This window comes from Canis lupus, chromosome 9, assembly GCF_003254725.2.
Source record: "Canis lupus dingo isolate Sandy chromosome 9, ASM325472v2, whole genome shotgun sequence".
In the NCBI taxonomy this organism is placed as follows: domain Eukaryota; kingdom Metazoa; phylum Chordata; class Mammalia; order Carnivora; family Canidae; genus Canis; species Canis lupus.
In genome coordinates this window covers 45,981,885-46,007,608 of record NC_064251.1, presented here as the reverse complement: position 1 = coordinate 46,007,608, position 25,724 = coordinate 45,981,885, and the positions used below count along the sequence as shown (strand labels likewise).

Sequence of the window (25,724 nt, the reverse complement as noted above, 5' to 3'; positions counted from 1 at the left end):
TGAACATTTCCTCTCTTTCAGCTGCCTGTGATGCTGGAGCAGGCATTTAGCAGCCTTCCGTGGGGTTCCTCACTTCTTGTGGTGGCTGAAGCCCTGATCTGCCCGAGGAGGAGGCAGGGGAGAGGCAGGGGAGAGGCAGGAGGGAATGTGCCCAGGCCTGGATTCAGCCCAGGTGGGTGGCGGCTGGAGCCCCGCTGGCAAGGCCCTTGGCTTCCGCCCCACCCGTGGCATCAGTGAGAGTGAGCAAGTGCTCCTCTGGAAGGCTGGGTTCCAGCCATCTCCAGTGCATTCCAGCCAGGCTTGTCTTTGGCTCTAGGATGCTGGCCCTGACCACCCACCTCAGGGCACATTTCCCTGGACACCAGGCTTTCCAAGCAAGGAGGTCAGTATTCAAGGAGGAAGCACAGAGGGCGGCCCACAGGGATAAGAGGGGAGAGAGGCAGCTGAGAGAGGGTCCAGCCTCTGGATCAGGCCCCAGCAGGTCACGCCTCACCCTCTCAGAGCCATGGACGTCAGCCCAGCCCTCTGGTCCCACAGAGCCTCACCGATGCCCTCCATGAAGGCTGGGTAAAGCCGGTCTGTGAGGAGGGGCTCGGGCAGCTCCCGGAAGTAGAGCTTTAGGGTGCCGGCGATGGCATTAATGTCCATGTCACTCAGCATCAGCAGGATGTCCTTGTTATCTGCAGAGGGGGTGCAATCGGGAGGGCACCAGCCTGAGCCCGTCTTCCACGCAGTCCTCAGCCAGGTGGGCGGGCCCCGCTCCATCCCACACGACACAGCCAGGGAAGCCCCCACCCACTCCATGTGAGCTCTGGTCTCCCCAGGAAAGGCAGGATGTAGGCAGTGCCCACAGGTGGTCTGTGACTCAGTCCTGTGGGGGGCAGGGGAGCAGAGCTCTTCATCCAGAGTTCTGGAGTCACACTCACACCACATGTCAGACACCCTCTTTAGAATCTCCCCACTGCTGAGCCTCCCTCTGGAAGGCCCCGCACATTTTTTACACGTAAAATCATGTTCTGACAAAGCCTCAGCTTCTAGGCTGCACCGAGGAGCCGTATGCCAGCACATCCCCAGTCCCTCACCCCCAGGCTTCCCGAACACAGGCCTCCCCTCGGCTCCCATGGAATCAGCACTGCCTGGGCAGTTCAGGTTGCCGGACTACTGAAGCTTGAACCAGCAAGATGGGGGAGAGAAGAACCAGAAAGGTCAGGCCCCACCACGGAGGAGTTTACAGGGCTAGAGGCAGCAATGTCCCTCCCCCAGGGCACTCGGGCTCTGGAGAGAGCAGAAGGGAGCCCAAGCCAGCCAGCCCAGGCTCGAAGCCCTTTAATTTCCTTACAGCCCACTATGCACCGGGGAGCTAGCAAGAAAGCCAGGAACACAGGAGTAAGGAAGAGCTGAGGAGAAAGGAGGCTCAAAACCTATAAGCTGGGTGACTTGGCCTCTCGGAGTCTCAGTTCCTCATCTGCAGCAATCGATAAGGGACTGGAGGGGAGGCGATGTCACAAGAAAATACAGGCAGAGTCCTCGCATCAGAGACTCCGAGATGGCCCACCGCGTGGCACACTGAACTGTAGTTCACAGGACAAGGCTCCTTGGCCATCGGCTACTTGGGGCCTCTCTGTGGACAAGGCCTCTGGTTCTCCTGCGCTCCCGGAGTGCCCTCTCCCCACCAGTGCCCAGGCAGGGCCTCCCACACTCACTGGCATCAAAGACAGCCTTCAGCGCCTGGATGTCCGTGGCCACCCCTGATATCCGGTAGATGCCGACCTCCTCGATACCCCTCTTCTCCACCTCCTCCACACACTGCCGCACGATGTAGGGCACCTTGGAGCGCTCCCGCCTGTTGGGAGGGGCTGTGAGGGGTGGTGGAGGGCGTCCCCTCCCCTCCATGGAGACCTCACAGCTCCCTCTCTGCATCCCTGGATGGCTCCTGCTTCCTCCAGGGTTGGGGCCTCGGAAGGGGCTAAGAGCCCCCCCCCGCCCCGCCCAACCAGCCTGGGCAGGCTGTACCACAGCAAGGGACAAAGGCAGGAGGAAGGTTTGGGAGACCAGCCCAAAGACTCCTGAGGCAAGAATGTTCCCCAGAACAGATCCCAACTTCAGGTGCCTACGTGGGACCTACACGTGGTCCACTGAGGCTGATGCTTGAGGTCCCGGAGACCAGGGACATGGAGGGGGTGGCAGGGAGCAGAAGGATGCAGACCCTTTCCTGAGGGGCAGCCACTCCTGGCTTCCGGCCTGCTGGTGTCAAGCCTCAATGTACACTACAGTTGTCAGAGCTTCTCGTTTATTACCAGAAGCTGACGGTCTGGGATTTTCACAGGCAATCTCCCGGGGTTTGTTTCTTTCTACAGCATCGTGTAGGATGGAGACCTACCCCAGCAGGCCACTTTTGGCTTCCAAACTGGCCATCCGTCACTACTGAGCTGGAGGGCAACCAATTAGGGGCCAGACAGGCGGGGGGGGCTGGGCGGCAGGGGCTGCCAGGGCCCCCGGGCACCAATGCCAGCGCTCAGACACTGCGGGCGGCACCTACTTAGTCACCACGCTGATCTTCACGCCAAAGACGCCAGTCTGCTTTTTGGATGGAGTCCTCTTCAGGCTCATATCCCGGCTGGTGAATTTCATGGAGAATTCAACTTTGATCTGGTGGGGGGGAGGCAGGCACAAGGCCCCCCAAGTATGAGTGCCTGCGGAGCGCCTCCAAAGCCCGGGTCCCCTCCCCAGGGCTGTGGACGAGGGCCATCTTCACCACCCGGGGTGGAAGTGGGAAGGGTGCAGGCACAGGAGAGGGGACGGGGCGCGACAGCACCCCGAGGACAGCAGCCAGAGGCCCACCCACTGCGCAGACATTTCCTGCCTCTCCGGACTCACCCCGTTCATCTCAATCACATCTGTGTGCCAGTTCTTGGTTTCTACAGTTTGTGGATCCAACTGCAGAGAAAGGAAGAAGGAGAACGTGAGCGTGAGGGATGGAGATGACGGCTTGGGGGCAAGCTCTCTGCTGGCTGGCGGCGGTCACAGTGGGCTAACTGGTCAGGAAGGCAGGATTGGGGGCTATGGTTCTCTCAAAATCAGCCCTTCGGGGTGGCTCCAGCACCCAGCCCCTCCTGTCCTGGCTAGTAAAGGACTCCCCTCCTCCGTGAAAGGGCTGGGGCACACGAGTAGGCACGCTGGCCCATCACGCCTCCTTTCTTCCTGACCGCCGCCCACTGAGATGGGTTCTATCACCCACTTTGCAGATGCAGACACAGGCTCACAAACAGGAGGTGCTGCAGCCAGTGCATACGGAGGTGCTGAACGGGGGTGGGCAGAAGTCAGGGGCCCCAACTCAGGAGCCAGGCTGCCTGGATCTGAGGCCTTGGGATCCTGGCTCAGCCTCTTCTGCTTCATCTGCTCCCCATGGCCAGTAGCAGAAGCTGCCTTGTGGACTGTTGCGAAGGCTCCCTGAGACAAGTGGGGGTGAGCAGCTGACCTCCAAGGAGAAAAACACTCTGTAGGGAAGGCCCCCGGATTGGGCAGGAGCTCCAAGAAGTGGGGATGGCAGGGGAGGATCCGAGGCATCCCTCACGGGGGACAGGACTCCATTCCTCTGACTCAGTGGCCTTCAAAGTGTTTTTCCTTGCGCACCCACACGACGATTTGGAAAAATTATGCACTCCCCAGCACATTTGCAACTCACCATCTGAATATTTCCAAAGCAAGTTTAAATAGTTGCAAAGAGTAGGACTTCCAGGATAATGTAAATATTTACATCTTAAAATAAAACTGTTACATCACTGTCTTCAGTGTATTCAGTGGGATCCAATTACCACAGCGATCTGATACCCACCATCATCCATGAGGAAAATACAAGCTCTCCTTTTCCCTTGCAGATATCCTGCATGGTTTCTTTGCCCTCCCAAAGAGTTTTGTCCTAGTTTGTACTTTTCTGTCTTACGGTCTTTTATTCATCACCCTATCATATTTTGCTTCACCAAAAATATCTGTACAAGTAGCAATGAAATGCTTCCTGAGACCACAAGGCTCCAATAATCAAGACACGTTCTAGATTAGTTATTACAGTGACCGGCAGAGCACAAAAAAAACACTAATCAGCACGTTACAAATAAGTTCTAATGAATATTCAGCAGCCAAGTACCATCTTGGTGGGCTTGCGTCTCTTCATGAGGTGGGTAGAACACTTTTTTTGTTTTAGTTCGTGTGTGTATTTTGCTAGGGTGGAACTGGGTGCAGCCTCAATATGAGTGTGTGTATGTATGTGTGTGTTCTAAGTTGACTTATTATTTTTTTAGTAATCTCCACACCCGATGTGGGGCTCGAACTCACGACCCTGAGATCCAGAGTCCCAGGCTCCGAGACTGAGCGAGCTGGGTGCCCTGGGTTTTGTTTTTAAACACATAAAGGGTGAAACATCTTGTTCATGTAAGTAACTAGATGGAGCTGAAAATAGTTTTGTTATCGCAGTGTTAACTTTTTCCTCTTCAGCTGCCTTAAATTACCTATATACCTAATTAGCAAACTTTATTTTAAATGACCTCTCAGGGGATCCCTGAGTGGCGCAGCAGTTTGGCACCTGCCTTTGGCCCAGGGCGCGATCCTGGAGACCCGGGATTGAGTCCCACATCGGGCTCCCTGCATGGAGCCTGCTTCTCCTTCTGCCTGTGTCTCTGCCTCTCTCTCTCTCTCTCTCTCTGTGACTATCATAAATAAATTAAAAAAATAAAAATAAAAAATAAAAATTTATAAAAAAAAAAATAAATGACCTCTCAGCGGACAATTTCCAATAGTTTTGTGGAGAGCAAAGAACTAGAAAACACCGGACTTGTGAAAGCATTCATCATGCAGCCATCAGCATCTTCTATTTCTCCACATGTACCCCTATGTTTCTAGAGGCCCCACTGTTGGCCACCCAGGAGGCCTTGGCACCCTGGGCTGGGCCCCACAGCGAGCCCTGGGCTCCCGGCAGAGGAGGGCAGCTGGAGACCAAAAGCCCTTCTCAGGCAGATTGCTTTCTGGCAGTTGCACCTGTGGGAGCTGAGAGCCTACAGATGGGTTCTCTGAAAACTTTACCTGCCCACATACCGCCTGCAAAGTCTGTGCACCCCCAAGAGCATGTGCACCACAGTGTGGCCACCACTGTTCTAGTTTTCCACAGAGCTAAACAATTGTGTGGGCCCAGGGTGGGCTGGGTTCTGGAGCTTCCTACAGCTTGAGGGGACTCCGCACCTTTTTCTTCTTCTTTTTTTTTAAATTTAAGATTTTATTTATTTACTTGAGAGAGAGAGACAGAGATAAAGAGAGCACAAGCAGTGGAGAGAAGCAGAGGGAGAGGGAGCTGCTGAGCAGAGAACCTGATGTGGGCTCGATCCCAGGACCCTGGGGTCATGACTGAGCCAAAGGTAGATTCTTAACCGACTGAGCCACCCAGGCACCCACCCCCCTTCCACACCTTCTATTGTCCACACACCAGCTGGGGACAGGTGGCAGTGGCTCTGGGGTCTGCATGTGGGCCAGCTTTGGTCTAGGCCCTGCCTCCAGCAATAGGTTCCCTGCATGGAGGAGGGGTGGAATTGAGCAGAGAACAGGGGGAGAGCAGTGTGGACAGGACTCAGCAGCCCCCATGCTCCCTGACCCTGTCCGAGCACCTCCTCACACAGAGGAAGGCATGTGGGATACATCAGCCTGGCTGTGGCCCAGGCTCAATACTCCAGAAGCCCTGGGGCCAAGCGTCCTACTGGTCCCAGAAAACTTCCCTCTCCTAGACTTTTTTTGTCCCAAACCCTCACCAGGTCTGTGGCACAGGCTGCCCCTCAGGTGCCCCTGCACCTAATGCCCCTCCCATGCTCTAATCTCCCATGACCTGGCACTTCCTGGCAACTGCCATGGACTAAGTTATTGGTCCCTCCCTGTTCTGGAGTGGCATCTGGGCACAAGTGGGGAAAAGCAGGGATTGAGAATCAGGCCTGTCTAGGTTCAAATGTCTGCTCTTCCACTCAACTGTGTGAATTTGGGCAAGTCACTTAACTCCCCCAAACCTCAACTTCCTCACAGGGGCATCCATACCACCTCAAAGGATTGTTCTGGAAAATAATCATAGAACTAATGTATTCTGAGCATTTCCTAGGAGTCTGACACAATGACAAACCCTTCACATATAGAATCTCAATTAATCATCCTAACAAAGCTGTGAGGTTTAAGCCTTTTTATGCTCCCGTTTTACAGATGAGAACACTGAGGCTTAAGGGGAATAAGGAATTTGCCCAATGTCACATAGGAAGTGAGAGTTGGGGTACAAGATCAAGTGTCCCTGACTCACCTGCCCTGCAAGGTAAGGTGTAAAGCACCTTGCCTGGTGCCTGTGTCTCTCAGCAGCAAGGTATCTGCTCTTTCCGTTATTTATTTAGAAAGGAGACATCAGGCCTCCTGGTGCCTGATCTGGGGCTGCCTCCAGTACAACTCTGCCATTTTTCCTCTCCCTATTGCTTCTGTTCTAGCTGCCGAGCAGCAACCTTACATTTTCCTGGGGGGAATGGGAGATGCAGAAAAAGCAACTTCTGATGCAAAGGCCCAGTTCTTGCCCTGCTTCTTCTGGGAAGCTTTCCTTGGAGAACTCAGGCCTTCGGTTCTCCTCTGCCTTCCTGGTACACCGAGACACTGTCCCTTTGCAGCCTGCTGGCACCCTCTGCTGTTGCTTCGCACACTTCACGGGTCCGAGGCCAGGGCTGAGTAAGGCGGCAGTCCTGTGTTTTACTGTGAGTCCCCACCACCGCCATATCCTGGGTGCCCTTAGCAGGTGCGGCCCTGGTGCCCCGACAATGAAGTTCTGTCTCCCTCCAGGCAGGCCAGCAGCCTCCAGAAACCAAATCTATTTTTAGGACGTCATTTAAATACAGAAAAGGGAGGGTGAGGAGTAGAGAGGGACATGGCACATTTTCCAGAGAAATGATGCTGCCTGAGCTGCTGTGGCTATTTATAACCCCTGGGAAATGTGGACTTGCTATTTCCTGATTAGATTAGTGCTGGGGGTGGAAGAGCCAGCCCCCAGGATGTCAGTGGACGCGAATACCTGACTGCTTACCGTCCGGTCCCAACAGACAGGTGCCACTACCACCAGCCCTACGGAGTGCGTACCTCGGCGAGGCCAGATCACCCAAGGCGGGGAGATAGATGGGGCTGCGAAGGCCAGGCTGGGGGAGACCTCCAGAGGGCCCTTCCTTCACCCCACAGGTAATATACAGTTGGGGCTCCCCCAAAGTAGGGAGCAGGCAGGAGACAGAAATGAGCCATAGGACATCCTGGAGAAAGTTATGAACAAGTGTGCCATCCATGCCGCCAGGAGCAGCTCAGTTATGTTCTGTTTGCCTTTGCATTTAGACTCAGTCAGGTCATGGCTGCATGTGCAGCCCTCTGCCCAGGAGACACGGCTGACCTTTGGAACCATATCCACAAGAGACTCACCAGGTCATCTGCAGCGAAATCCTGAGCCCACATAAGGAGATGGAGACACTTTCTCAAAGAGAATCTGGCAGGTGGTTGGGGAGCTGCTTGACCAGCCTCGAGTCTAGGACAGGAAACCCCAGTGGCCTTGCAGGGGCTTGGAAAGGATCCAAGAACAGGAGGGCAGGGGAGGCATCCTCTGGATGGTGGGTGCACCTGGTTCCTCCAGGAACATCCTTAGGGAGCCTTAGGCCTAAGCCCTTCCTTCTTGCTGCTTTCTCGCCGGCCTGGGGCAGGTGACCTCAGTGCACCTCCTTCCCTCTGGCCTCCTTCATGGCCACCTCCCAGGGCCTGGGGTCTCAGAGGCACCAGCGAGTTTGGGGTCCCCATTCTTGCTCTCCTGGGTAGATGACACAGTCCGTGTTCAAACATGGGCCGTGGCCTTCCCACTGTACTGCACTCCTGCAGCCCTGCAGCTTGCCCCAAAGTCTTCTGCTGCTGCCATCCCCCACACCCTCACATGTGTCTTGTCCGTGGGCAGTGGGGCTTACCAGATGGAACCAGCAGCGGGGAGGCACAGCCATCAGTGTGTTACTTTGGGATGTAACACGGGGGCTCCCAGGCCTCCACTTCCCCTCCTCCACAAGAGCCCCTTGGCACCGAGCCCCTTTCCTCAGATCCTCACTCTGTCACTTCTACAGCACAGGCCTGAGGTCCTGAGGAGCCTACTTGATCCCTGACCTCCTGCCTCCATGGGCCTGGCTTCCTGCTTTCTTTCACTCCAGCACTGCTCTACCCTAGGCTTTCTGAGTCTGGGGCCTGGCATCCTCGGCCTGACCTGGGGAGGTGGTATGGACCTCTCTTGAAGCCAGTTGTTTCTAGGGCTAATAAAAATAAATGCTTTAACAAAAAGGGCAATAAATCTAGTATACTGGAGTTGTCACCGTCAGAGGTGAACGGGATACCGAATGGAAGGTAGAGATAGCTGGCTGTGCTTCTGGAGATGCCTGCCAGAGGCTGAGTGCTGCGCTGTGGAGACCAGGCTCTGAGCCAGGTGTCCCATCTGACGGGGGTACACTTCCTGTGGCTCCCAGGCCAGTGGCCACGGTGGCGGTACCGGGTTGGCTTTTTCCTGCCCTCCCTCAAGTGTGTCCACATGCTCTGGGCTGGGTCCCCTTGGAATGCCAAAGCCAGTCTGTCATTGGGACAGACCACAGGCGTGAGAGGCATGGTAGGGCTGGCAACGGGGGGAATAGGGAGCTGCCAAGGCCTGCCTCTCCTCCCTCTTGGGAAGGGTACTGGAGGATTCCGTCAACGTGGCTGCTCTGAGAGAAACTCAAAGAGGCAGGGTGGAGGGGGAGGGGGGATGCCAGGGCCTAAATCCTGCCTTTCAGCTCAGCAGCTGGTCTGGAGAAGACCACACTCAGGATCCGTTAAATCACCCCATTTTCCAAGAGGCTGGCTCCCCCATGATTAGGCCAGGCAAGCTCTGCCCCGCCGGCCCTCACCCTGCAGGGTCAGGCCCCCTCTCCCAGGGCAGCCCAATGACAGGCCTGTGCTGACTATATGCAAGTCCAGGATCATGCCTCCCCTCCCCCCACCCTCCCTGGACTTTGAAGTTCTTACAGGCCCACATATGGAAAGGGTTTAGCAGCTCTGAATGAGGCTTTTATTGAAGCCAGGTTAGCCTCATAGCACCCACTGTGACCTGCCTGCCCCAGCACTTGGCAATCCAGAGCCTCAGTCTGCTCTGAGCCTGCCACACTTTTAGTCCTTGGGCCAGGCATGGCTGCAGATGGCACTCAAACCTGGGCTGCTTCGGGAGGCCCCCAAAGCTGGGTGCATCTCTCCCAGAGCCCTGAGGCCCTGTCTTCCTCAGTGCTGTCCGCACCCCACCACCTTCCCTGCTTCACATAATCTGGACACTTCGCCCCAGAACCAGGTCTCAGACAAACAGGAAGCTGACTCGCCTCAGCTCAGGGCCATGTCGGGGGCACCAGGGTAATGATGGGAGGGTCACCCTGGCCAGGGCCAGAGCAACACTGAGGCAGCCCAGAGGGGCTCATCTCCAAAGTTGGGAGTGGGAGGCTGAGGTCCCAAGCAGGAAGCTTCATGCTCATTGCCATGGGAAAGCTAAGGGCCTGTGGGAGCACCGTGGGCTCCGTGGCCTCCCTCTGGACTTGGAGTACTTCGGTGAGCATTATGAAAGTCCTGCTCTGAAAAAAAAAAAAAAAAAAAAAAAAAAAAAGAAGAAGAAAGAAAAGAAAGTCCTGGTCTGAAGCTGACCTCATCCTCCCTGCCCAGGCCAGGAATGCGATCTGGGCATAGAGCTGTCCCTGGGAATGAGCAGCCCTGGCGATTCCATGTCCTGGGCCTGCTCTGAGGACCTCTCAGCCCTGGCCCTGGTCCCACATGCTGAGAGTCCCACGTTCACTAGACAGCACTAAAAGTAACCGCTCGTTTCTCTGAACAGCGTGCTAAGCTGGGTACCCCAGGCAGGAAGGCACCCATCCAGGGCATCCAGCCCTGACCCTGATGGGCTCCATGAGCACCTAGACAATCAGGCAGCTAAGAAGAGCCGAAGACCCCCATGGGGCTCTGGCTCTCCACCCAGGCAGGGCGGCCCACCAGCTGAGAGCCGGGTTTGGGTGGCAGCTCCTGCATGGAGCCACTCCAGTCCTTCTGGGTCACTCTCTGAGCCTCAGTTTCTGCATGCAAAGCAGAGTAGATAATAATAACTCTGCATAGGTTATCACCTCTCACGGCACAGGCTGAGAATGACGTCTGGGACTCCGCCAGTGCTCAAAACTTGACAGCATCACTAAAACCAGGCTTAAGCTCCCCAGCAGCTTCCCGCTGCACTTTGATTAAAAGCTGAACTCTTTGCTGTGGCCTACAAGGTCCTACCCCATCCGGCCACTGCCTGCTCCAACCAGAGTGACCTCCTACCCTCGCCCGTGGCCTCTGTCTGCTTCTGAAGACGTCATGGCCACCCCACCAGCCACAGAGTTTTTACCTTGATAGTTCCTCTGCCTGGAATGCCTGTCCTGGATCTTTCCAGAATTGTTCTTTTCTTTCTTTCTTTTCTTTTTTTTTTTTTTTTAATTTATTTATTGGTGGGGAGGGGCAGAGGGAATGAGAGAGAGAGAGAAAGACTTAAGCGGACTCTGTGATGAGCGTGGAGCCTGACAGAGGGCTTGACCTCACAACCCTGAAATCACAACCTGAGCTGAAAATAAGAGTTGCACACTTGACCAACTGGGCTACCAAGGTGCCCCCAGAATCCTCTTGTCACTTAAATCTTGGTTCGAAATTACCTCTTCCAGCAAGGCTACTCCTTCTCCATTACTCCCTAGTCCATTACCCAATTTTATTTTTTTCCCAGCACTTGTCCAGCTTGACGTGATCTTATTTATTGCCTGACCCTTCTGTAGACAAAATGTTCCATGAGATTAAGGGCTCTTTGCCTCCCACCTGTGGCGTGCCCAGTACATGTAAGGTACCCATCGATACTCAGGGACCGAATGAATGAAATGGGATGTGGGATATGGAGAAAGCAATGCCTTTCCACCAAAGCTCCTTCAGGACAGGGGTCAAGAAGCCCCACATTCCTGCTCACTTCTCTTCTGCTGTGTTCAGTGAATGGCTGGCCTTGGCCCAGGGGCAGCCCTGTGACCTCTCCCACCCAGACTTTCCCAGTGTGTTGAGAGTTTAAGGCTTAGGAACAGGAATCTTGAGACATGGCCAACATCATCATATGAGCTGGATCTAGGAGATCATCCTGTTCAGCTCCTTCATGATACTGATGCCAGAGAACTAGAAAGGTGAAGAGATTTGCTCACGGTCACACAGCCAGTAAAGACAGCAGACTCAGGGTTAGAAAAATAAGGCCCCTTGACTCCTACTAGCCTGGTAGAGTCTCTAACACCCTATGCCATGTGAGCCTGAGGGGTGTAGGTGCTCCAAGGAGGGGGCCAGAGCACAAAGAAGGCTTAATGCATGCGATGGGAAGCAGAGCTGTGGCTGTCATTGCTCTGGCTGTGCCCATCTGAGGCACCAACCTTGGCAGGGATCACTGTCCGGGACACAGGTGGTTCTAGCTCCTGGCCGAGGCATAAGTTCCACTCTCAGCCAAAGCAGAGCTGAGGAAATCACTGCGGGGTTACGGTGCCCTCCCAGCCCCTCTGCGGAAGAATCCCAAGGGCAGTGCTCAGGGTGGCTTTTCTTCTTTCTAAGCATACCCTAGGGACAAAGGACAATGAGGCCTTAAACTAAGGCTCACTGGGATTCTGGACGGACTCTGGTTTCTCCCAGGGATTGGGCATGCAGGTTCTCGACATGCGAGAATGTGCGTTCCTCTAGGTGTTAGGGAGCCGCTGGAACACAAATACTCTTCAGGTCCCCAGTGCTACCTGATAGGGAAAAGGAAGCCAAAAACCGCCTGCTGACCTGCTCCCAACAATTTGGGCAGCTGACAAGGCCACGCAGCAGTGGGCTGGGCGTGCTCCCTGACCAAAGCCTGGCAACTTCCCCGAACCAGCACCTGCAGAAGTTTCTGGGCTCTTTCCAAAATGTTGCCCTCCTGAGGCCTCTCTGCCTCTGGATACTACTGCAACACTGGGCTCCAACAGCTTTGGCCTTTCAGGAACCACACTGGTTGGCAGGCTCAGTTCCTGCTGGTCCAAGGCCATCTAAACACTGGGGCACCAAGCCCAGCATGGCTGCCTGACCAAGCCACCTGTGGGCCACAGAGATATTGGAGAGGCCAATGCCCTCTCTAACCTCCCCAGCACCCTGCCAGCCACACTCAGAGTAGGGGTTTTGTGACCCTGATCTAAAACAGCATACAACTGTACAGACAGGTGGCTCTCTACATGGAGGATCCATAACCTCTAGGAGATTCTCAGAGTTGAGGATCCCTGCTCTGGGGAAATCAAACAGGTCTCTTGGGAGCTAGCTTAGTAGAGAAGTAGGGGCACTGGTGGTCAGGAAACCAGTCATGTGGCCGGAGAAGTAAGAGCCTCTCACTCTAGGGAGTGAGCAAGTGCTATGAGAATGGTCGTGGGGATGCAGGGAAGCGGCTCTGCTCTCCATTCCCACTCTCCAACCAGCCTAGTTACAATCCTGGCTCTTGCAGAGGCCCAGGGGGAAACGGGCCAGCTGTAGGCATCTCCAGCTCAAGGGAGAGCTGCTACTGTCGCTTTCCTACAGCTGAGGGATTGCCAGAGGGGTGCAAGTGGGCATATGAATGGTTACCATACAAGCCAGGGTCCCTTCCCTCCAGCAGATAAGGCAGAGAGGGGCGGGGCAGGGGAAGGGAGCAGGGCCGAGTGCGGACAGCCAGGGCAGGATAGATGTCTCCCACGTAAGGTTTCAAGATCTTTCTTGATGCCCAGAGCCAGATCATGAAATAAAATTAATAAGCCCAAGACATATCTACGTCTGACAGCCTAGCACCCTTGTACCCTCAACACCTTGAATGGCCAGCAAATGGCAGGTAAGCCTAGGGGGTGTACACACAGTTTACATACCTGGTGCTACCTGTTAGGAAGAACTGTCAAGTTAAATGACAGACTCTCGGAGGGGCCAGGAGCTGTCTGGCAGTCGCAGTCAAGACGGCAAGAAAGGGACCCTCCTGAGCCCTAAGGTTTCTCAGACAAATGGCCCAAAGGCGGGGGGGGGGGGCTGCCTATCCTGTCCCTCCTCAGGCAAGACCTCTGACTCTCCTCTTAAGTATGGGGAAGCAAACCCCGTCACAGAGCAGCTGGAGTCACTCTGTGGTTCAGCAGGAAATGCTTCCATTTGCCCTTCTGGTCTCTAGCTTCTGGACAGAAGTTCTGATGCAGGGAATTCTCAGCCCCACATGGCAACCCCTCAAGCAGAGACAAGGTCATCAGGAACTGACCTCCACTCTCCCCTACTCCTCTGGGCCCTGCCTCCAGACACACCCACCCCAAATGCTTCCAGCTTGGCCTTGGCCTCACGGGGTCCTGCTAGCCTTTCTATGGTTCCCACAATGACCCCATGAGAGCCTTTAGACACTTTGGGGGACAGGGGATGGGACTCCTCCTTCAGCCTCTCCAGTCCTACCTAAGGATCCAGAAGCAGGTGGGAGGGCAGGAAGAACAGGCACCTAGCCTGGTCTCTGTGTGCTTTGAGGCAAAAAATTTAAGAATTGAAAATTAAGGGAAAAAATACAGGAAAAGGAAAGTAGAAATGTGAAGTGCCGAGAGCACCGGCAGAACCCACAAACCCCATGCCACGTGTCTCCTCTGCTCAACGCTTGCACAACAAACCAACTGCCAAGTCAGAGGCCAGAAGGAGGCTTCAGCCCCAGAACTTTCTTGGGCGCAAGAACCACCCCGAGCCCCAAAGGAGAGCCTGTCCAAGCAACAGCAGACCCCCAGGGCCAGGGACCCCCAGGTTGATCCCAGGGCTCTTCCATCTGAAAAGATTCTTTAGCATGGGGTTCCCAGATGAGTCACATTCATGACCCCCCTCCAGCCTTTAATGTAAAGAATCTTTAGTGAAATGGGACTAGGAGGGCCACAGTGTCCTGGCATCCAGAGCATCACATCTCAGGGCGAAGCTGGTGAGGGTTAATGGGTGACCCCTCCTGCCAGGCTGGGCGGTACCTGGTGCCCTTCCCCCAGGCCGCCTAAGCTGCTGCCTGGTCCCAGCCCCCTAGCTGGCAGCCAGCCTGAGCCTGAGCCTATGGCACCAAAACAAATAGGTTAATGCAGGCGGGGAGGGGGGGGGGCAGGGGGGAGCAGGCGAGGAAAGAAGGGGAGCAGGAAGCAGGCTGGCTCTGCAAGTCTCCCTGCTTGCCCACTGGCCTGGGCACAACAGGGTGAGTGAATGGCCCACCACGCAGACCCTTGTGTCTGTGACACTGACACACTTTGTCACACGGCAGGAGCTAGGGGCCTGGACCTCTGCCTCATAGGGGTACCCCAGGGCCAGAGTCACCCCGCAGTAGCACTGATGCCAGTGGGCTCAGCAGTCAAGCACCTGGCTGGCCCACTGCCCTTGCCCAGAAGGCACAGTCAGACTTGCAGATACATGAGGCCACCAGAGGCAAAACTGGCTAAAGAAATCCAAAGTGGATTCTTAGATCTGCCAGTCACAAACGCACAGGGAAAGAAAAAAGTCTGGGATTTTTGGGGTTTAAAAGTTGCCCCTTATTTGCCAGCACCTCCCCCAAAGGACAGGAAGGTGGAATGCCTCTGTTTGGCTGGCAGCAGGCCAGGGACCTGCCAGGTCAGTTTCTTGCCAGCCCTGAGGTTTGGGAGTGGACAATGAGCTCTGGGCTGGTATCTGCTGGCCTCAGCAGGGGCTAGGGGACAGGGGGGTGTGCAGGGAAGGGACGGCTCCTTGCTGCCGGGCACAGACAGCTGCCTCAGCACAGAGGGGCTCTGGTAGCAGCTGAAGCCAGCAGGGCTCTGCTAGCCTGGTCCCTAGAGATGCTGAAGGTGACACAGGGGCCAATGCAGGACAGCTCAAGTTGCTGCCCTGCCCAGCACTTTCCAGGACTGATGTCACCTCTGGAAGGTCAAGTATGCCCTACTAGCAGGGGGTGAAACTTGGCAAGGAGCCAATAGGCCCGGGATCGCTTCCTCTTGGCAGGTGCTGGCTGGCATGGAGGACTCGCATGGAGGGTTACCCCTCCTCTGAGCGACAAGATGGTTTGCAAATCTCCATCCGCCACAGGGAATAGCCAAAGCCTCCATTGAAGGATGGGCATGGCCCTTGCCAGCCAGGACAAGCACCCCATGACATCTTGCTTAGGCATTTAGTTCAGGCTGCAGTTATCAAGTGCTTACTGTGTTCTAGGTGCTGGGTCTGGTTCTTCCTTGGACACCCTGTGCCAGGGCCCAAAGACAGCCCCAAGGTGGCCTGTCCAGCTGCAGGACTGGCAGTCGGCCCTGGCCCAGGTTGGTCTGAGCCGCCTGCTGGGTCAGGGAACCCCTGGCACACTGGTGCCTAGCTGGCACTGGGCCAGCAGTTGTCTGGGTGGTCCCTGATGAGGCATCCCCCTGGATGCTGGAGCCCGAGACTCAGCAGCTCCACTACCTCCACACAACCCTCCCTTCCTCCTTGGTGGGGCATGATGCCCTCAACCCCATACAAAGAAGTCTTACATGGTCAGTGGTGTTGAGATGCCTCTACCAGTGCCCCTCAGTAAAGGGGCAGCCAGCAATGTCCACTGGGTTTGGGAAGGGGGTCCAGTTGGGGCTGGGGGTGACCGAGACCCAGGAGACTCCTGCTTAACCACTCACTTTCCCACCTGTATAGACTCAGAAAGGAGCCAGAGGGTTCTCTCCCACAGGAGACAACCCCCCTTTTCCTGACACAGGGACAGATGAAGAGAAAGCAGCTGGGGTGGGGGGTGGGGGTGGCAACAGCATTAATCATCAATTCACGGCCACTTAGAGCGGACCCGCACCGTACCCCGGCCTCCGTCCTAGGACTCCATAACCAGGCAGGAGCAGTCACGGGTCTCCAAGGAGGGTGGGGAAACAGCGGCCCCAGCAGTCCCCAGCCCTCCCACCACTCGGTCCCCCCACCCCACCCCGCTCGCACCTTTTGGCGGAGCAGCTTGCTGCGCACGCGGCCCCAGAGCCGGGCGCCTGTGTTGGGGGGCCGCTTGCTCCCCGGCTCGTCCAGCCGATCCAGGCAGCAGCGCTCCAGAGGCTCACACACCGCCTTCAGGCTGCAATCCGGCTGAGGCAGAACGTCGGTCATGCCGGCGGCGGCAGCGCCTGGCCCGGCCCGGGACTGGCCCGCGGAGCCGGAGCCGGGCTGGGCGGGAGCGGCGAACGCGGAGGAGCCGGAGGGGCGCCGAGTGCTCAGCCCCCGGGGCCGGGACCGCTACGAGCCGGCAGGGCAGCGCGTGGTGGGAGGCGCGGCTTCCTCCTCCCTCCCTCCCCCCTCCCTCCCCCCCTCCCTCCCCGGAGACGGCCTCCCGGAGGAGCGGACCCGCGCGGCCTGGGCCCTCTCCTCCGCCTGCTGGTCCCCGCGAGGCTTGCAGGGACGCCCCGGAGGGTGCACCCGGCCCCACCAAAGGAAGTGACTCAAAGGAGGCGCCGGCGGCTGCCCCTCCGAAAATCCCAATCTCTGGGTTTTAACTCTTGGCAGGCTGGCTCCGGCTCGGGACCCTCACTCAGCCCAAGTACTAACTAAAGTTTGACAAACGGCTAAACACAATCCAGTCCCTTCCCTTCTAGATTCCCGGTTAACCCCTTCACCACCAGGCTGCTCCCCGGGGGCCCGCGGGGTGCCTAAGGGAGGCTTGGGAGGAAGCCAGAGGGGGTCGGCAAGGGGCAACTGCCCTTGCCCTGGCGAAGGACCTGCCCTGCCCTGGAGTTCTGCCTCCCGGACTCCCAACTCCTGTCCCAAGGCACCTCCCTGGATGCCAATTTGGTGACAGAGCCCGACACAGGTGGACTGGCACTCACAGACCTCTTCTTGGGAATGTGAAGAATAAGGAAGATCCCTAGCAGGGCAGCCTCTGGGCTCCAGTGGACCGGAAGGAAATGGCCATTATGGGCCATCTCCAGGGACATGAGCAAAAGCCAAGAATGACACTGGTTACAAATGCCCGGCAAAGGTGCCTCTCTGATGGCCACTTTTAACCGTGGCCCCGTGCACCTCAGCAGAAAAGCCCAAAACAGGTTTGTACTGCCAGGGGCATCGGACACACACTGGCAAAGGGGCCATCAGCCACTTTGTCTGCGCTGCATGGCTCAGAAGGCAGAGAAGAAAGAACTTGTTCTTGAACCCTCAAGTTGGTAAACATTCTAACCAGAGTGAGAAGTGAAGCATCAAATTAGAGTCTGGTGCCTGGGGAAAAAGAGAAAGGGCTGAACCCCCAGATAGTTAGGGTACACCAAACCCAGAGGCACCCAGGATGTGACATTATGTATCGCTAGGCTCAGAGTAGGAAGGAAACCAACATTTTCAGGGTACCACCCATGAGCCAGGTCCCATGCAGAAGACTTTCAGATATTCGATTGCATTTAAGCCTCATAACTTTTGTGATGCTTATGTTGCTGTCTCTGTTTTTGAGTTTTGAGGACTTCAGCTCAGGGAGGTAAAGTGCTCCCCTGAGGTCACCCATCTGCAGCTGGGGAACGACAGGCCTCTTCCAAAGCTATCGGTGCTCATGACCCCTGGGCCTTGCAGAAGTGTGGCTGATTCTTTAGATTCAGGAAATGGAGCTGAGTCTAGATTTCTTGGTTACCCCAGGGCAGGTGGGTCAGGGCACAGAGCTAGCCCTTGGCAGCTCCACTGCAAAGATAACGGAGACCTGGTCATAGTAAGAGCTGCCCTTAATGAGTGATGCGATGGACACCATGCTAAATTTCCACACAGATTAACTCAATGCTCCTCAACCTTATGAAGTAAGTACCAGCACCCCCATTTTCCATTCAAGGAAATGAAGGAGACTGAGACGTCAAGCACTCTGCCCAAGGCCATGCTGGACTGGGCCATAACCAAGGTCTGGCTGACAGCACCACCGTGATATCCTGGTAGAGCAGGCTCTGGTCCTGCCCTCCCCTCTGCCTAGCTGGTGGAGGTGGGGTCCTGGAGCTTTGCAGGGCTCTGGGGGCCCTGTAGGATGGCTGGGCTAGCTCCATCTTTTCTAGGGCTCCACATGCCATACCTGCTTTTACACGGTACAGACACGGCTGGGCTGCCAACGCGGTACAGACATGGCTGGGCTGCCAACACTGCACAGAGCCTCCCCATATCTAAGTCAAAGTTGCCCAAAGCCACTGCAGCTATACAGGTTTGGTCTATAACACCTTGCCCAGTACTCCCCAAGGGGGAAGGAAAGAGGCCCAGAGACGCAGGGACACAAGTATGTCTCCTGCTCAGCTGAGGCCTGAGCCACCCTTCCTGACCTGTCCCCCACCTGCCCTTTCCAGGGCACCAGGTCTACCCTGAAGAGTCTCTCTCCAGTCCCACCCTGGCTGTTACAACACCTATTTCCTCCAGGGCCGCTCTGCTCTTTCCTGCAGTCTTCACTTCTCCAACTCATTCATTTCATTCAAGAGGCACTAACTGAGGGCCTGGCTGAGTCCAACCCTGGGTGGAGGCAAAGGAATCACAGACATGAATCAAAAGCCTGTGCTTCATAAAACTGACAGTCCAAGACATGGGCTTAAACACCTTTTGACAGGAAGCAGTAAAGTATTTGTGCATTTGGCACATACCGAGCATACACCTACCATGTGCCATACCTAGATGGACAAAGCATCATCTTCGCTTTCAAGAAACCCAGTCTTATGCCATAAGAACAATACAGATAAAGTACAATAACAGTTGAGAAAAAGGAGAGAAAATTTCTAGCTAGAGGAACCACGGAAGGCTTCCTGGAGGAGGAGGGGTTGGCATGGCCCTTAAGAGCTGTGGAAATAGGCCATCCACCCTGGCTTTCCTCTGCATTCCTTTGGCTAATGTGCCATTGCTGCTTGTGTATCTGGCTGGTAAGGTGCCATTATAATTGCTGACCATGTCAGTGTGCTTGGTACCACCAGCTGGTTAACTTCAAAACTGGTCCCTTGCTGGCTTTCTAAGGTTCTCTTCCCTCTATCTGGATCATATGCCATCGGGTGCAGATTGGAGGAGTGCATTGCAAGGTGTGCAACCCCCCTAACCGGGTGTGTGGGAGAAGGAGGGCAGTACAGATCCTGTTCCCGACGCCCCAGGCTCAATAGTCGTCTGGGTAAAGCAAGCTCCGATTGGGTGAAAGCTGGCCAACTGGTCTCCATGGTGACATAAGCGCCTTAGCAGATGGGTAGCTGAGTTGGGAGGCTCTTCCCTTGAGGTGTTCATCTTCCCTGCCTCCCCGTGGGCTGGGGGCTCTCTCTGGGACAGCACAAATTTGCCTTCTCTTCCTTCAGCCTGACTCACTCCTTCCCGGAATCAATGGTCTAGGATAGGAGCAGGCTGCAGCAGGGGGCGGTTGGGGTGTGCAAGACAAATGTTCCCAGTCAGTTCCTCAAAAGCAAAGGTCTGAATTCTGGACCTTCCAGCCCACCATGGACCCTTTCTCATCTCTGCTGGATGGTCTAGGCTCAGGCTGTTCTGACCACCCAGGAAGGGACCGCATTCCCTCCTCCCTCCGTCCATCCCTTCCATCCAGCCACACCTGGCAGAAACCGCCTCTGAGGACATGCAAGGGCCCCCTGTCTGGATAAACAGAGCCCAGGCAGGAAGGCCCACATGAACAGATGTCGCTGTCTTTGGAATTAAAAACATTTCTAGTGGACTGTCCTGTCCTCCCTCATCTCCCCTGCCTCCCTACCCCTACCCCAGGCTCTCTGCAGGAGTAATGAGAAGGGCCATCCTCAGGGAGATACATGCAGGGCCCTGGGTTCTACCCAGGGAGGGGTATATCCTGGGGCTCTTGGGGCCAGGCATACAGCCACAGCTGGGACTGAGGCAAAATCAGGTAAAAGTGATCATCAGCAGCATCACTGCAGGAAAAAAGGCCAACAGGGAATATATGCAGCTTGAGATGTGTGGGCGGGAGAGGCAGGGACTGCCACCAGTGCTGCCTTGGTGACAGCTGGGGGTGGGGACAGCTTCCAGGCAAATCCTCTAGCCTGTGAACACGAGGAAGAAGGTTCTTTCTCAGAACTTTGGGATGCTGCTGCCACTTTCTGGAGTGACCTCCTTTTTCCCAATGGAATGAATTTTGTCTTCTCACCCAGCCCAGATTGGAACCCTGATTCTCTCCGCTTCTCCTCTAGCCAAATGACACTAAATCAGGTTAGGGGGTTTCTGTACAACCAGCTAGACCAAGGTCACAGACATCCTAGGGGACAGCCTGGGAGTGAGGGGGGAAGATGAGAGCCCCAACAGGCTACCTAGAGAGTTTGGGTACAGGAACTGGGAGCCTGAGAGGAGCCTAGGATTGTGTTGAGGATGAGGACCAGGAGGTCTGTCAAGATTGCTCTTTCTCAGCCCCAGAGGGAACACAGCATGGAGCAGGCCCCACAGGAGCAGAGCTGGGGGGCAAGGTGGTGGTGGAGGGCAAGGTAGGGTCTGAGGCTGGAGGGCTGAAGAAAGGAAGTTCACAGGGGTCCCCACCCAAAGACTGGCATGGGAGTCCAGGCTGAGAGAACCAGCAGGACCAGCAGTGCTCAGGAGCCCAGAGAGATCGGGGCCCTCATGCAGGCTGTGCACAAACTGGTGGGCAGGGTGGCACATCACAGGGCACTGTGAGAAAGGAAGATGGGGGATGCCTGGGTGGCTCAGCAATTGAGCGTCTGCCTTTGACTCAGGTCTGGGGATGGAGTCCCACATCAGGCTCCCTGCATGGAGCCTGCTTCTCCCTCTGCCTATGTCTCTGCCTCTCTCTCTCTGTGTCTCTCATGCATAAATAAATAAAATCTTATTTAAAAAAAAAGAGAGAGAGAAAGGAAGATGGAAAACTCCCCTTAAGATTCCTGGCTCTGTAGTCCCTGCATCCCTAATGTGTGTTCCCACCTCTTTGCGTACTTATCCTAACCCATTGGAAGGGCACTGGAAGGGTACAGATCTCCAGAGGATGAGAAAGCAAGACCCATTTATGTTATTTTATCTATCCATCCATACCTACTGAATGTCTGCTATGTTCAAGGCCTGTATTAGGCCCAGGGACAGAAACACTTTGCTCAAAATCACCAAATACCAATAGCATAGAGCTGAGCCTAGATGCTATACTTTCACTTACTGACTCATTCATTCATTTGTCATTGAATAGACACCTACTCCCCATTCAAGGTGGGGAGGACCTTGAGCGGGTCCCAGTCTAACGACCACCTCTCAAAGAAGGTCACAGCAATCGGGACTCTTTTGGGCAGTTCAGGCCAGAACTCCTTGGGGCCTGGGCCCAACTCACTGACCAGCTGTGCATAGGGCTATGGGCTCGCAGCTCTGGAAGCTCAGCCCCACGGCCTGCCCCAGGTGTAGCACAGTCCTCCCATGTCCCAGGGCCTGTGCCGCTTGGCAGCACGGGTCAAAGCATGTCTTGTTCCCCACATGGCCTCCTTCTCCACTCTGCCTGGCTACCCCAGGCTGGTAGGCTCTAGGTAAGCAGGAGGAGCTGAAATAACCACAGAACTTGTCCACTGCAGAAGAACTGTCCTGTTGGTACACCCCTGGTAACCCCTAGTGATTTTCATGGTGTGGAAATGGCTGGAAAATCCACTTGAGCCTTTGGGAACATCTTGCTTATCTAAAACAAAACCAATCCAGGGACAGAGTGGGCAGAGGACACCCACCATATGTCCTTCCATTACTTCCCCATAAAACTCATGGCCAGACCAAGAGCCAGACTCCCTTGGCCTCTTTCCTACTCCTTCTCACAGAAAGGAGGTATATGGCCAGGGTCTCCCAGCACCACGTGAGTCAGAGGGGGTGGTAAGCAGAGTACCACAGGGGACCCCCAAGCCTCCTGCTGAAGACAGAACAGCCTCAGGCAGGAAGGTGTGAAAGTAGGTCAGGGTCCACTGAACCTTGCATGCCTTTCTTCTCCTCTATTATTATCCAGTTCTTTTCCCACCCAAATCTGAGCTCCAAGTGAACAGAAGAAAGCTCCTGGGAGCCAGGGAACCTGGCTGAGAGTCCTGCCTGGTCACTGGCGACTCAGGAACCACTTTTTCCCTCTGGGCTCAGTTTCCACATCTGTCAAAAACAGGAGCTTGGACCAGACAAACAGTCATCAATGGAGATTATCTATCTATCTATCTATCTATCTATCTATCTATCTATCTATCTATCTATTTTTTTAAGCAGAGGGCACTCTCTGCCTTTCTTTCCAAATGAAATCTTATGCCAAAGTCTCCCTGCTTCTCAATCAGATAAAAGCAGAGGAAGGCAGAGGCCCTGGACTGAAGCCCTTGGGGTGCTGCAAGTCCCTCCCAGCAATCCCTAAGCTCTGCAGGCAGAACCTGGAGCCCTTGAGCCTCCTTCCGGGGGAAGGTTCTCATGAGAACTGCCATCTCTCTCAACCACAGCCATTGCTCCAGCTCGCCCCAGGGTGGGGAGATGTGGAGGCCAGGGAGATTAAGGGCTTTTTAAGGAAACTTCCGGGTCAGGGTCCTAGATCTGAAACTCAAGTCTTATCTCTACTTTTCTCTCTGTTTTGGGAATGCTGCGGGCCTCTGCTTTGCTGGCTCCCTTCCCAACCTTCCCTCCCTTTGCTGGGCTACTAACACTTATCGAGTCATTCAGGCTGGTGCTTTCTGGGTCATCTTAGCTCTGAAGCCAGCACAGCTCAGGTCCTGCCTCAAGGGTAGGAGCAGGCCGTCCCCCGTCTTTCCCATGCCAGCCCGTGGGGAGCAGGCTGTGCCTGGGGGTTAGACCCTTAGCGAGTAGCGGGTGCCACCACCACTACCCCCCTGCATACCATGGCAGAGGCTTGGCTGCAGTGAGGGGCCATGGGGGGTCCGCAGCACCCGCAGTGAGGGAAGCTGGAAGAACCCACACAAGGTGCCCCCTAAAAGCATTCGCCTCAGCCCTCACTCGAGGGTGTCCCTGGCAATTCCTCTAAGTCCTTTTCTCAGAGGTTTTAAAAAAATCAAAAGTGAGACCACCCTAGGGACCAATTTTTGGATTTCTAGGAGGATGCAGTTATAGCCTCCGCCTGCAGGGAGCTTAGCCAGGTACTATTACCTCTGTAATCTCATTTAATATTCACACGAGTTGGAGAGGTCACCTGGGGCCACCTTGCTATTAGGTGGGGGAGCTGGGATCAAACCTGGCTCTTCCGCCTGAGTCTAGGAGCCCCTCCAGAGCTGGGAAGAACACACCCCTCTTTTGGTGTATTGAGAAGCTGGGTATTCTCAGACATTGAATGAGTCGGTCCCCGGGGTCCTCTCTGGATCAGCTCCTCTGCTCGACACCCACCCCGGAGAGGTGGCCCTGGGGAGTGGGCAGCCAGCCTGCCCATCAAGGTGGCATTCCCAAATGGGGCGGGAGAGCAAGAGGGAGACTTGAGCCTCCAGCTGCTTCCTATTGAATGCTTCTTCTCTCCAGAATCCACTGGGCAGAGTCTGCCTCACCAAATCAGGAACACCTGGGAGACAGAGGTGGCCGAGCAAGGGTGTGGAGAGGTTGTACAAGTGCGCGGAAGTCTTTGGGCAGCAGGGTGGCCCTCTCAAGGGATCTGACTCTGGCTTCCCCCCATCATACCTAGCCTGCTCTCCAAGTGTAACTGAGGCATCTGGACCTGTCTTGAGGAGTGAGAGCAGGTGGGGCATGGAGAAGGAACAGCTACTCTAGAGGGGGTGGGGGGTGGAGGTGGGAAGTGGGGAGGGCAATGGCTCGAGTCCCAAGGGCCCTGAGAGGAAGCAGGGAGAGGAACAGTCCTGGCACTCAACCACCCCTGTCCCCATGTGCCTCTGGGCTGGCACAGTGGTGATGACAGCGGCAAAGGAAAGAATCCCACGTGGGCTGGCTCTAAGAACAGCAGGCAGCAGAGATATGAAGCACAGACTCTAGAAGCAGACACTTCCCCTGGTTGTGCACATCAGGCCTGGGATGGGTGCAAGGGAAGGGTGGCCTTGGTGAGGGGGGAGAAGTCTGCAAAGCCACACCCAGCACTGCCACTGCAGCCTCCTGGGGTAGAGAGCTGTCTAGGGTTGTGAGGTGCCAGGCCAGGGGTTGGGGGCTGGGGTGGTGGAATGAAAGAGAGAAGCCAGCCCCAAGGCTTTTTCACAGCTGCCTCCACCCCCCACCCCACCCCCAGTCAAAACCAGGCCATTCCCAGGATTCAGGTGCCCAGCTGTGGTCAGTGTGGCTTAAAGGACATTGGGAGGTGTTAAGGACCCACGTGAATGCCCTTCTGTCATCCCACCCAGGGAGGGAGCCGGCACCTCCTGGTACCAGCCCATGAAGAACTAGAGTGGCAAGAACTAAAAGCGTTTTTGGGTCAACCAGACCAATGCCCCAAAGCCCAGGCTCCCAGAACAATAAAACTGGCATGCTGACCCTTCAAGCAGGGTCAAACAGGGAAAACAGACCCTTCGGTGGCTGGAGAGAGGGATTTGGGGTGGGGGAGCCCCTGACTCCCGCCCTAGCAGGCTCCTGACCCATGCTTACTCTGAATTTCCTCCTGCTCTGCAGAGTAATTGAAACCAGAAACAACTCTAGGCTGACAATGGCCCCTTGTTCCCAGCTCCTCGCTCACTCTGCACTCCAGGCCTGACTACACCATGCCAAGCTGAGAGCAGTATCAAGGGGGAAGAGCCCAGAGCTGTTTGACCCAAGGTGAAGGCAGGGCTGGCAGGTGGTGAGCACCCTAACCTTGACCTTCAGTCTACTCTGAGGTCAGTTCATCGAAGCTGGATCTGACTTCATCAATGTAAGAAAACAGATGTGGCCTCAGCCAGCCTATGGCCTGTACACAGGGGGCCACTGGCAAGTGATGGCCTGGGTTGGGGGGCACTGCTCCAGGACCTGGAGTCCTTGCAGGAAGGTAGAGGACAGTGTACCTGGACATGCCAGTTTGGGCAAAGGACTGTCATCATTAGATGAGTATGACTCTGTGCCAGCCCCTGACAAGGGCTTCAATGGACTTTCACATTCAAGTCTCATTAGGACACATTTTATGGGTGAGGAAACAGGCTCCGAAAGTAAAGTAACTTACTCTATTCTCCCAACTAATGAAGAAGGAAAGGGGGACTGACCCCCAAATCTGTTTTGACTTCAAAGGCCCATCAACACTGATCAATTGAAATTCTGTCTTCTTTACTATATGGTGAGGTCATTCTTCATATCTGCAGCATAGTGCCTGACACTTAGAGGGCGCTCAGCACGTAGAAATGCATGGATAAGCTGGTGATGGCACAAATATACATGTCATAGCTCTGACTCTTTTAGGTATATTTTGTCTTTTCAACCTCACAACACAAGCTGGTGATAAAGGAAGAGTGGGAATAATTATCCCCATTTAAGAGATGAAGAAACTGAGGCCCCCAGGGATCAAATGACCCAAATGGTGATCTTCTGAGCCTCAGAATCAGGGTAACTCCCTTCACACTCGATACATATAAACCAGGACCAAGGGGAGGGCAGACGAGATCTGAGGAAATGAGGTCAAGGAGACAAGGATGCCTAACTCTGGGGTGAGAAAGCCAGGAGGCAACGAAATCTCCATCCTCAAAGACCAGGCTCCTTTTCTCACTTAAAAGGAAGAAAGTCGGGCAGCCCCAGTGGCGCAGCGGTTTGGCGCCGCCTGCAGCCTGGGGTGTGATCCTGGAGACCTGGGATGGAGTCCCACATCG

General features: G+C 55.3%; 1 protein-coding gene across 7 annotated transcripts in view; it reads right to left on the bottom strand.

Annotated features, from left to right (window-relative positions):
* ABR (ABR activator of RhoGEF and GTPase) overlaps positions 1 to 25,724 on the bottom strand; it is a 186,369-nt gene that overhangs the window by 6,000 nt on the left and 154,645 nt on the right. For 6 of the 7 annotated variants that reach the window (XM_049114256.1, XM_049114255.1, XM_025476217.3 and 3 more), the window contains 4 exons: positions 2,878 to 2,937; positions 2,540 to 2,649; positions 1,704 to 1,843; positions 546 to 680 (listed from right to left, as the gene is read on the bottom strand). In XM_049114256.1, coding sequence (XP_048970213.1) covers positions 546 to 680; positions 1,704 to 1,843; positions 2,540 to 2,649; positions 2,878 to 2,937 — 445 coding nt within the window. Of the gene's footprint in view, positions 1 to 545; positions 681 to 1,703; positions 1,844 to 2,539; positions 2,650 to 2,877; positions 2,938 to 16,026; positions 16,314 to 25,724 lie in introns of those variants that run through there. The other variant, XM_025476219.3, reaches the window with a different exon arrangement.